Below are 13,080 nucleotides of genomic sequence, written 5' to 3' on the forward strand. Positions count from 1 at the left end.
TGAGTAATGTTTTAATACAATACTATCCTTTTTCAAAACGGCTGCCATCTTTCATTCTCAATTGACTAAGACTAAAAGTGAGTTTGGCAAAAACTTATTGTTTAAAAATGGCTACGATGACACTGGAAGTGAAGCCAAGCTGTTCCAACAAAGATGGGGTCCTTGATAATATAAAGAGTAGCCTGTCATGGACAGCTTGGTGTCATTCTGATTTTGAAATAAAAAAAGGGGGAATCTTTTCCTGATGCCAGCATTTGTGTAAGAGGAGATACTGTGATTTCATATTTCTGAACAAAGAAGCGACCTGGACAAGCAATATACAGCAACTAGTGTCGCTTCTAAGGCATGCAGGAGAAGGAATAAGCTTGCCTAAAATTAAGTAGCAAATGGGTATTATGGATAATGTTTTTAATTACAGTAATCTACATTAATTTCTGAATGTCTCTTTCTAACATTCAAAATCCTCCCATTCCCTAAAAGTACTAGGCACAGTTGTACTCCAGTCCATAACCTGCCCCTAGTCACTCCTTTCCCTAACCAGTAGTGTTCCGTAGCCTTCCTGGCTACGCCTTGCAACCTCACTCCTCTCTAAAGTCTTCCTCAGAACTCTGCTTGTGGTCAATGCACTTTCAATAGCCCCTGTTCTCTAATGTCTTTTTTTCCTGACATTAAGTTATGTCTAAGGTCCCTGCCAAATATTACAGGGTGCAGTTTGGCTGTTCATTGCATCTCAAATAGTAACTTGGCTACACATTCAGGGAATAAATGGCACCCCAAAAGGGAAACCAGCCACAACGATATTACATAAAAATGTGTAATTTTCCTGTGGCTGGTTTCCATTCCTTCAGTTGAGCATGTGATAGGATTAGGACAGCACTAGGGTGTCCAAATGGGCTTGGTGCAGTCCTCACTGCATGACAATCAGCTGCTTTTCAGCTGTATCCAGGACTGCACTTGGGCTCAAACCCAGTTCAGCCAACGATCAGCTTATTCCCGGCTTGCACCAGGAATACTGGCTGAAGCCCCAGTGTAGTCCTGAAGGCAGCCGACTATCAACTCATTGTCGCTCTCATACTTTTTAACTTGCTGGTGCAGAGGGAACAGGATCCCCAAATCCCATGTCCTGCCATGAATGTGTGTTGTTGCTGGAGGCATAATTGTTTGGATTGGGGATTGGGTTATACTGTGCCTTGAAATAAGCATCCGTCAGTGGCCTAAGTGACTCCTTGAGATACAGGTCTATCAAGAGTTTTCTGTCTGCAAACTGCCTCGTGCTACTGTAAATGAGATTAATGCATGCGTTTATAAAGGCATCTCCATGCTGTGTTTTATGTATATGAACACCTTGATCAAAAAAAAAAATTTCTGCTGTGGTACGATCAAAGTCAATATAAGACCCATCTGGATGTGGGCCTAACTCTTCTCTCAGACTAATGCAATACCCAGAGCCAGCCCTGGAGCAAGTGCCCTCTTTCCCCCGACACAGCCCCACACTTTACAACTACTTAGCATATAAAATAATTTTCTTAGTTCACATTTTGGAATAATGTTATAATATACTGTTACAATACTTCTGAATATTGGTTCTTAATTGAAACATTAACCTGAGAAGTTAGTAGGTTACAGAATAAATTCTAGTAAGCTTGCTTTGTCATGAAGCCGATACTCTGCTGAATTTACACAAAGCCCCACATTTGCTAAAACCTTTGCAATCCACTGAAATCAATAAATATACTACAGACTGAAAATGGTGGGTTGCAGCAGAATTTGGACCCATCACATCCTGGTTTTTATCTTTAAAAACATTCTTCGTTTTTCTACTTGTGAGCTGGCATTTGTTGCTCATCTATGCAGCTCAACACTATTCCTTATTCTTTTTCTCCTTTTAACTTGCTTTCCTCATGCAAACCTTTCCAAATTAATTATCCTTTGTGCCCTCAGAAACTCATGCTGATGAATACTAGGCTCATGTAAATTATAAAGGAGAGGCATGTAGCATGATTATTCTCCTGTAAGGCATATTAAATTGGAACCTGCATGAATCACGAGGTGTTCAGTTGACTATGCTCTTCTCTTCAGTCAAACAGATAATTTAGCACGCTACTGCAAATGAGTATGAGTGATCAATTAAAGCATATCTGAAACATAATGAAGATTTGCAGGGCTGTATCCATGACTGGATCTGTCATTGGTGGTGTGCTCTAATTATCCATACCTTTACAAACCACAGAGACTGGACAGCTTACTTCCAAACAAATACGATCATGCACTCAGGCTGATCTGTCTGATTACTCTATGATTAAACCTATATACAGTTGAGGGAGTTTTCTTTCTATGCTTATCTAGAACAACAGAAACTTCAGTAAATGTCCTTGAATCCCTAGGTCTCATCCCAGTTTCCACTATGCTGCATTCAGACATACAGCATCCGTCTTCGCAGCAGGCCTGCCTGCAGGGAGCAAGCCATAATTCTCAACCTTGCAGGTTTCAACATGGAACGGCTATGTGAGTAGACAAAACCAGGAAGAGAATCTCTTAAAATGATTTTTATTCCCTCAGCTTGAATTTGCAAGGCCTGCACACCCAGCAGTTTTTGTCTGGGCAGAAACCTAGTTCATATTCAAATTTTATTCATACTTGGGTCTTAACATGCTGGGGTTTTTTCGAAACCTCAAGTGCATTTTTTAAAGTCTAAACTAAATATTAAACATAGCCCCATTCTCTATTATCTGTAAACTAAGCAAAACCTAGAGTAATCACAGTATGCAACACAACTTCACTGTACTTCATGGCTGCTGTGCCTTACGGCAGAAGAGACATTGCTTTATTTATAAAGTCATGTTGGGAGGAGATTGTGGAAGAATAATCTGCAGAAATCTTATAAAAAAATCAATAAAGCATAATAACAGATGAAAACTTGATGAAAGAAACATTCTTAGGTCACAGAAGTATTCCCACCTTAATTTAACTTAAAAGGTTGATGAAATTAAAATCACGGTCCAGGTGTTCGTCAGACTGCAACCACATGGTATGTTTTGCCAACTGGTGTAAGGAAGAAGCATCCGTTTTTCAAGTTACCTAGCAGTTGCTTACAGCCTTAAGTAACTATGTCAGGACATGGACTGTACAATATCTTCACTGAATTTCTCATTAAAAGACCTGTTTACTACCATAAATCCAAAACAACGGTGTATCTAAAATTAGATTGGTTTAAATACTGTGTAACTTAGGAGCTACCCTAAGCTTCATAAGGCAGCTGATTAATAAATGAGAGAGAATGGAATAGACATAAAACTTCAAAGTAAATCTGTCCCAACTACTGTAAATTCCTGGGTGTGTAAGTTTGACTTTGAAGGCTGTCTTAGTTTATTTTCTAAAATTAAGCTTTAGAAGGAATGCTACTGACCTTCTAAAATTCACTCAGATCTGTTGACTACTAAAGGTCACAAGCATATTACACTACAAGTGGCTCCCTTCCAGCATTTAACATGAATTACACAATAAAAACTACTGAAAATGCACAGCCCTGAATAGGTTTAACTCTTGGAAGTGCACTCATGTATGATTACACTTATATTGAAGATTATACTGTTGCTTTTTGATAATGCTCTTAATTGGTTAAGATAAAGGCACGCTAACAAAGAAATTCAAAAGCGCCTAGTGGAGGCATGACCTAATGATGGAATGGAGTACTGCAAAATGACCTCAGACAGACTATTCCACATAAAAATAGTCCATTTTTCAGCTATCACTTCTTAGCTTAATAAAACAATTTAGGACACTGAGTCTAACTGAGGGCCATATTGATTCAGCTAAGTGCAACCATTAAGCCATTAGTTTTATTAAACTTGCACTCTGACCATCCGCTTTTCATCTCCGAACCATCCATTTTGTAATGAGAAATACAGCTCATTATTCCCAACTATCATGAAAGCTTTTTAGTACAGTACATTCAAACTACTTCCACATACGTGTCATAGACATTCAGCAGCCAGTTGAGGCACATGTCTACACAGAGAGGAACGTTGACCAGGTTATTGTGCTCTTGTTCCAGGCGATCATAAATGGTGGTCAAGCAGTTAATGATCTGCAGGATGTCCATTGGCTGGTCATTCTGTTTGAGGTTGTGCTGGTCCAAGGCATCACATGCAGCAGACAAACTTAAGAGATCCACTGTTGACAAGAAATCATGATAAAGATAAGAAAAAATTACAGTCACTGAATATTTGTATTATATTGTGTTCTAGTATTTCCTACATCCCAATTTTCATTAACATTTTTGTGCTGACATCACTCTGCCAAACCCATTCCATCCCCTCTAAGTATTCTGATCTCACAAGGTTTTATACTTGTTAAGTGTTGTCTGGACAGGTACTTTACATTTTAAATATTACTCATAAACTTTTTGTATTTATCTGTATAGGATCTCTCATTCTATTGGGTGCCATATAAATTATATAATATTATCTGAATCACCACACCGCAAATATGAAACACGTTTAATGATCTTTATATATGCCTGTTGATAGAATAGTGTTCAAATAAAAAAACACATTGAACTCAACATAAATGTTGAAAGTCAACTTCATTGAAGACCACCATTTATTTTCATGGCATAAACAGACAAATTTCAGTTGAACCATAGTCCATCAAAATGTACATCTCCATAAAAATGGAAAAATTTTGCAAAACTCGGTTAGTTTTACCTGCACTTTGTTTCAAAAGAACAAGGAAATGAAAGTCACACAAATGTTGAAATAGCTCGTTTCAATATTTTTTGAACTAATGATGTTAATTTTTAATTTTGAAATTATTAATAGTGTTCACAGACATTAGGGCTGGAAGGGACCTCGCAAGATCATCAGGTCAAGCCCCCTGCCGAAGGGGCAGAAAGTCAACTGGGGTCTGATCACTCCAGCAAGATAAGCATCCAAGCGTTTCTTAAAGTTATCCAGGAGTAGGTGCTTGAACCACTTCTGGTGGGAGTCTGTTCCAGACTCTGGAGACTCGGATGGTAAAGAAGTTTTTCCTTATATCCAGTCTAAAATGGTCTTCCAGCAGTTTGTGACTGTTAGACCTTGTCTTCCCTTGGGGTGCCCTGATGAACAGAAGTTCTGCCAGTCCCTGATGCACCCCCCTTAAATACCTATAGGCTGCCACCAAGTCACCCCTGAACCTTCGCTTCTCCAGGCTGAAGAGTTTCATGCCTCTCAGCCTCTCCTTATATGGCCTGTTCTCTTGACGTCTAATCGTGTGCAGCTCTCTTCTGGACTCTCTTAAGCTTTTTCTGAAGTGTGGAGCCCAGAATTGGACACAGTACTCCAGCTGCAACCTTACCAAGGCCGAGTAAAGTGGGAAGATGACTTCTTGGGTCTTGCTTGAGATGCATCAGTAGATGCAAGCCACACTTTTATTTGCACGGTTGCCTGTGACATCGCATTGGTGACTCATGTTCATCTTGGGGTCAGTCATGATCCCCAAGTCTTTTTCAGTCATGGTGCTGCTGAGCCTTTAAGTATGATGTGGGATTTTTCTTGTGTTGAATGTCATCAGGTTTTGATCTACCCACCTTGTGACCCTGTCCAGGTCAACCTGAATTGCCAGCCTATCCTCTAGCATGACTGCACTTCCCCATAATTTGGTGCTGTCCATGAACTTAGCCAGTCTGCTTCTGACACCTGAATCCAGATAATTTATGAATATATTAAAGAGTACTGGTCTGAGTTCTGAGCCCTGGGGGGACAACACTGGTCACCTTAAACCATGTTGATTCAGTTCCATTGACTATCACTGTCTGGGTCCAACCACAGAGTCAGTTCCCCAGCCACCTGACTGGGAGGTTGTCGAAGCCATGGTTCCCCAATTTTACCATGAGGACATCATAGGAGACTAAAGTCAAAGGCTTTTTTGAAATCTAAATATATGACATCAACCTCTTCTCCTTTGTCCAGGTGATGTGTCACTTGGTTATAGAAGGAAATGAGGTTGGTCAGGCAAGACCTAACTGCAACGAAGTTATGTTAACTATCTCTCAGAATGCTGGCTTCCATTAGACTGCTGTTGATGGGTTTTTCGATAATTTTTTCCAAGATCTTTCCAGGGATTGAGGTCAAACTGATTGACCTGTAGTTCCCTGGATCTTCCTTCCTCCCTTTCTTGAAGATAAGAACCACGTTGGCTCTCTTCCAATCTTCAGGAACCACTCTCAAGTGCCATGAGTTTTCAAATATACTCACCATTGGTTGTGCTATGCTGTCAGCCAACTCTTTTAGCACTCTTGGGTGCATTCCATCCAGGCCAGCTGATTTGTGGATGTCCAGCCTCTCAAGCTGTTCCCTCACAAGATCTTCATCAATTATAGGTGTATGATCACCCTTATCCTGGTAGTCCTGCATCCTGTCAGGCAGGGTGATCCCCTTGGGCTGGTGGAAAACCAATGCAAAGTAATTGTTGAGGAGATTAGCTTTTTCTTGAGTGTTGGTTGTCAGCTGTCCCATTTGGTTCAGCAAGGGTCTGATGTTGTGCTTGTTTTTTTTTTTTCCAGCTTCCCAATATTTGAAGAAGGATTTTTTATTGTCCTTGATTCCCGTAGCCAGTTTTAGTTCAGTTTCAGCCTTGGCTTTTCTGGTCTTCTTCTTACAGGTGTGGGCCAGTGCTGCATAATCCTCCTTAGTGGTAATTCTTGACTTCCATCCCTTATAAGCTTCTCTTTTCATATTCAGGAGGTCCATGAGTTCCCTCTTGAGCCAAGGGGGTCTCCCAGCCCTTTCCTGAAGTCGAGGATTTCTGCATTGCCGACTGATTTGCCAAGCTTTGCGATTCACAGAGAAAATGATCAACTCATGATCACTGTGACCAAGCTTCCCTTCGATCCTCAGATCACTGACTAGATCATCCCTTTAGGCCAGCACCAGGTCCAGCAGTGCCTCTTGTGAGCTTGTAGACTTCTTGAGTCAAATAGAACTCATCAGTGCAAACGAGGAAGCTTTGTGACCAACCAGATTTGGCTGAATGTTCTTCCCATGAGATGTCAGGGTGGTTGCAGTCGCCCATGACAACCATACACTGAAAGTGTACAGCCTCTGCCAGCTCCCTAGCAAATTCGTGGTTAAGCTCTTCCTCCTGGTTAGGAGGTCTGTACTAGACTCATAGATTCATAGATTTTAGGGTTGGAAGGGACCTCAGTGGGCCATTTAGTTTGACTCCCTGACCCTGGCCAGCAAGAAAAGGGTCACCAAACCTGGGATCCTGTGACCCCCAGCCAGGTGCCTGTCCAGTCTCCTCTTGAAGACCCCCAAGAATGGGGCAAGCACCACCTCCCTTGGAAGCCCATTCCAGGTCCTGGCAACCCTGACTGTGAAGAACTTTTTTCTAATGTCCAGTCCAAACCTGCTCTCCAGTAGCTTGTGGCCATTGCTCCTTGTTGTTTCAGGGGGTGCCCTGGTAAACAGATCATCGCCTACTTCATGTTGCTCTCCCCTTATGAATTTGTACACTGCCACAAGGTCTCCTCTCAGCCTTCTCTTGGAGAGGATGAAGAGGTTAAGGTCCCTTAGCATTTCTTCATAGGGCCTTCCATGCAGACCTCCAGTCAGATGATTGGCTCTTCTTTGGACCCTCTCCACGCTGTCCACATCCCTTTTGAACTGTGATGTCCAGAACTGGACAGAGTACTCCATTTGTGGCCTGACCAGTGCTGCATAGAGAGGGAGAATTACCTCCCTGGACCTGTCTGTGAAGCACCTATGGATGCATGACAAGGTGTGACTGCTCTGCCGACTACTTCATCACATTGAAGACTTATGTTCATCTTGGAGTCAACAGTGACTCCAAGATCTCTTTCTTCCTCAGTGGTGCTGAGAAGGTCATCCCCCCAGCCTATAGATATGATGGCAGTTTTTTCTCCCTAGATGCAGCACCTTGCACTTGCCCTTATTGAATTGCATCCTGTTGCTCTCTGCCCACTTCCCCAAATTGTTGAGGTCAGCCTGGATCTGGTTCCTCCTCTCCCGGGTGTTAGCTTCACCCCATATTTTTGTGTCATCTGTGAATTTGGCCAGGGCGCTTCCCACCCCCTCATCCAGATCACTGATGAAGATGTTGAATAGCACCGGCCCCAGAACTGAGCCCTGAGGGACTCCACTGCACACATCTTTCCAGGCTGACACTGACCCATCCACCATCACCCACTGAGTGTGACCCCTGAGCCAGTTTGCTACCCATTTTACTGTATAATCATCCAAGGCAAATCTCTTCAGTTTATTAATAAGGATGGTATGGGATACCATGTCAAAGGTCTTCTTGAAGTCCGGATAGATAACATCCACCTGAACTCCTGCATCTAAACATTTGGTGGCCTTGTCATAAAAAGAAACTAGGTTAGTCAGGCAGGACCTGCCTGCTATAAACCCATGTTGGTTACCCCTCCACATAACATTAGCCAGCGGACTCTCACAGATGTATGCCTTGATAATTTTTTCTACGATTTTCCTTGGGATAGAGGTAAGGCTGACCGATCTATAGCCCCCCGGATCCTCCTTCCTCCCCTTCTTAAAGATTGGGACAACATTGGCCCTCTTCCAATTTTCCAGGACCTGACCCAAGTACCATGAGTGCTCATATCTCCTTGCTAGTGGTTCAGCTAGTGACTCCTACAGTTATATCCCCTTCACCACATTCTCCTTCTATTCTAACCCAGAGGGTTGCTAGTGCCAATCTCTGCTTGTAGGAAAGTGTACTGCTCCTTTACATAGAGAGCTACATCCCCGCCCTTCCTCGCAACATGATCCCTCCTGTGGTCCACTCATAGGTCTCTGCTATCCCTATTCGTTGTATTCATTTTTGCTTAGAAGAAGGGCCAGTTTCTCCTGTTTAATCCCCATTCTCCTGGCATTTGTGTACAGGCAGCTAAGCTTGCCATCAGAAGCCCTGGGACTCCCTGTCCTTGTAGAAGAGTCCTGTTCTTGGGCTGGGGTAGGAGTGAGTTCCTTTGTTACCTGACCTGCTGATTCTGTGGTTGTCACTTCCAGGGCTTGCACTACTGATTGTCCACCCCTTCCCAGCAATCTTAGTTTAAAGCAGGTCAGCCATTCTGGCAGGAAAGAGCTTCTTTCCCCTTGGAGTGAAGTGGAGGCTGACTTTTCCAACGAAGGCAGAAGCCATCCCTTCCCCACAACCGTTCCTTGCTTGGACATTTTAATGGTTTATTATGAGGTATAAAAAGACCTGAACGTTGTCAAAATGAAATATTTATACCCAAGAATTTTCTTTTCCAGAGGAATTCAAATTTTGGAGTTTTCGTTTCAATTTGGAATGAAGTCAGATTTTGAAATTTCTAGACTCTTGGCAAAAAAGGAACTTCATTAACTTCAGCAGAGCTCTACTTATCCCCTTTATTGTGGCTAACCTGAAAGGGATCCCACTATAAAAATGAGTGTATACTTAAGAAGACCATTTAAAGAATCACAAAAGATGGTTTTTAAAGTGAAAATAGTATCAAGCTTCTGTTTCCATAGAAAACAACAATATAGGTGTATCTACATGTTCAGTTATGTGCTGTACTTACTGCACATTGTTTAGTACTTGGTTAACCAAGTACTAAATCAGTGTGCAGTAACTTGTGCTACTGCACAGTAGCATTGGCACATGGGTTTTTTACTGACCCTTACTTGTGCTCAGAAGCCTAATGCTACTGTGCAGTAGCATATTAGCACAGTTTTTGCCCGGCATGCTACTGTGCAGTTAGCATCTCATGTAGACATGCCTACTGATTGTTACCTTTCAGTATAGGCCTTATTGCCATTGCATCTGAGCACCTCAAAAATATTAATTCCTACCAAACCTCCATGAGGTGAGGCAGCATAGGTACTGTTATCCTGAGTTTACACAGGGGGAAGCAAACCAGGAAGAGTAAAGACTCTGTCAGTTCTTACTTATTTTGAATTTATGTCTCATGATAGCCATAGCATGTGGCATAATTCAATGTGGTGGTGAAATCATAGTGGCAGAATAGCAGAATCTGGCCCTTGAGTGAATTGCCGAAGATCCTTTAGGAAACAGTGACAGAGCTGGGAACTGAATCAAGTGTCTGCCAGGTCCCAGTTCAATGCCAAGTTCAGGATCATTGCTCCACTCTTTATAAAAAAATAAAATTAACAACAACAGCAGATTTTTAATGAATCCTGATAAGCAGTGTCTCTTTGTAATGTTAACCAATGTATATTGGCTGAATGTACATACTTTGGAATCTAAACAGAACTTTTCTGTAACTCTGGAAAGTGAAGTGATGATTTAAGGTCAGATGGGTCAAATTTACTCCAATGCACCTTAGAATTACACCAAGAGGGAAGCTAGCCCTTGATGTCCCAATGGGATAAGAAATATTTTCTTTAACCTCATGTATGCAGGCAGGAGATAATATGGCAATGTGTTATACAGCATAGCTGAGATTTTTAGAAGTGGGTAAGGAATTTCTGAGAACAAGTCTCAAGGAAAATCAATGGTACTTGTTCTACTAAATCCCTTAAGCATTTTCGAAAATCTTATTCTATGTCCCTGAGGTATCCAGTGCTTAAATAAACAAGGAAAGCTCATTGTGATATCCTTAATATGATACAATGTGATTTACAGAATAATTTACATTGCTATTTTTAATTAGTATTTTCTTTAAATGAGGCTTTTTGTTTTGGAAGCCATACTTAATTTACTGACGTCTAAGAGTGTAATCATTCCTAGATCTGTACCTTGCCCAACAACAGCCTGTTTATCAGCCTCATACCTAAGAACCATAGAACGATGCTTTTTTCTAATAATTTATTAGCCAGATTGGAAATGCAGCACAACAATCACAACGCCTTTAACTCCCAGCATTAGCCTGACCACTCAGTTTCCTCTGAGACAATGAATCAATGGTAATTAAGTGCACCCCTCAAGCATCTGGGTGGCAGCTTAATTATACATGCGGCTACAGATAAACATGGGTCATTCTGTTTTGTTAAGGCTTTTCACGTTAATAAGCAGCAGGCTCCTAAAAGCCTTTAGCCATGTTTTTTATGTATCAACTTTGCTGCTATTTTGAAGTCCATGATACATGCTTATCTAACAACACACTTGAGCTGGTGTAACAGTGGACTCTGCTTTGGGGGATTTCTTTTTTTGCTTTCTCTGGCATGCTTTTAGCTAAATTCAATTTTTTCAGGGTTGCTGCACACCAAGGAGGAGGTTGGTATGGGGAGTACAACCACCCATTTTCCTATAATTTTTTCCCGTATTTCTCTTTAGACCTGATATAGCTTTTTATATAAATGTTTACATTTTTTATATATTATATTACATTAATTTGTATATTTAGCTACTCAAAATTGTATAAAGCACACAATATTACCCTTCTTAAATACAGCATTAAGTAAAAACATTTTTATTTTGCTACTAAGAAATAGGCCATACCTCCACTTGTAAAGGCTTTCTACAATTTAACCATCATTAACTTTGGGGAAGAAGTCCTCAAAAGACAAACATATATTACATTTACAGGGGTTGCAGTGATGGGAAAAATTCTAGGATTTTTTCCTTCTCCCAGTTTCAAAGATGAAGGCAAAAGGGTGGTAACGGAACAACCACTTCATTTGGAAATCTGACCTTCTTGTTTATACATACAAGCACTGGGATCTAAAACAGTGTTAAATTTCTATTGGTGCCCATGAAAGAAACCTTAATAAACTCAGTAACAATTTTGTTACACAATTAAAATGCGTTAAAGAAAATGGTGAAATCATAGGATACGACAATTTAATAAGTCTTCCTGTTCCCTATTTAAAATTCTTTGGAAGAACAAGCTTTGTTAACAAAACGCCTCCAACATCCCCCTTTGGATAAAGTGTGAAGAATGTGCCTAGGTATTTGGTGCAGGTGTCAATAAATGTTTGTTAAAGTGTTGGCTCTCAGAAAACCTTTGCTTTAAGGTGAGTTTTTAAAGAAAACCCATTAAAAAAACTTCTGGGCTAGGAATCTCTTCAGTTTCTCCAAGAGAAGGCTGAGAGGGGACGTTGTGGCGGTGTACAAATTCATAAGGGGAGAGCAACATGAAGTAGTCAATGATCTGTTTACCAGGGCACCCCCTCGAACAACGGCCATAAGCTACCGGAGAGATGGTTTAGACTGGACATTACAAAAAAGATCTTTACGGTCAGGGTTGCCAGGATCTGGAATGGGTTTACAAGGGAGGTGGGGCTCGCCCCATCCTCAGGGGTCTTCAAGAGGAGACTGGACAAGCACCTGGCTGGGGGTCACATGACCCCAGGTTTGGTGACCTTTCCTAAGCCTGCCAGGGGCAGGGAGTCAGACTAGATGGCCCACTGAGGTCCCTTCCAATCCTAGAATCTATGAATCTATAACTGAAGTTACACACAAACTGGTTTTAAATGATCAGAAACTGGTTCAAAACTGTAATAGAACAGAAGTTCAGTGCACATTACCTGGTTTAAAAATGGCTGAAACTGGTTTAAGATAAACCTGGTTGAATGTAGTATTAGACTTAACTGATTTAGGTCAAGCCGGTTTATGAAACTTCTGTCCCAGACCCCTTCCTGGTTCAGGTTAAATCAGAATCCTCCAAGGGGTGGAGGTGGAAAATCTGGCTGGCGCAGCCCAGTCTGCCTAGTGGAGACAGTGCAGTTCCTGCCAGACTTCACCCTGCTGGTGGGAAGGGGGCGGGGGGTGTAGGCCAGCGGGCTCCAGGGGAGGGAGGTGGATTAAAGCCTCTGTCTCCCTTCTCCGAGCCACACAGGACCCCAGCTCAGGTCTGCCCAGCTCACCCCCCTGCTCGCTTCTCTAGTGGTGACAGGCATAACCAAAGCCCACTTGGGCAGCATCAGGTGAAGAAGGGGCAGGGAGAGAACCCCTGGCTGGGGTCTCCATGTCTGTGGGAGAGGGGAGACAGGGCAGTTTAATCCCCCTCCTTGCCCCACTTTGCCTGAGTCACTGCCCTGGCCAGTGTCTGCTTCCCCCCTTGCCCCCCCCCCCCCCCGACAAATTTCTGGAAGGGCTGCTCCCCCTTCCCCCCCCCTGGCCACCCCCCCGGTG

The 13,080-nt window shown here is 42.2% G+C and overlaps 1 protein-coding gene across 8 annotated transcripts in view; it reads right to left on the reverse strand.

Annotated features, from left to right (window-relative positions):
• Nucleotides 1–13,080, reverse strand: part of DMD (dystrophin) — a 2,221,918-nt gene that overhangs the window by 95,611 nt on the left and 2,113,227 nt on the right. For all 8 annotated transcript variants that reach the window (XM_019523954.1, XM_019523951.1, XM_019523950.1 and 5 more), the window contains one exon: nucleotides 3,972–4,173. In XM_019523954.1, coding sequence (XP_019379499.1) covers nucleotides 3,972–4,173 — 202 coding nt within the window. The remainder of the gene's footprint in view (nucleotides 1–3,971; nucleotides 4,174–13,080) is intronic.

Source organism: Gavialis gangeticus, unplaced genomic scaffold (assembly GCF_001723915.1).
Source record: "Gavialis gangeticus isolate Ggan-Ray unplaced genomic scaffold, GavGan_comp1, whole genome shotgun sequence".
NCBI classification, from domain to species: domain Eukaryota; kingdom Metazoa; phylum Chordata; order Crocodylia; family Gavialidae; genus Gavialis; species Gavialis gangeticus.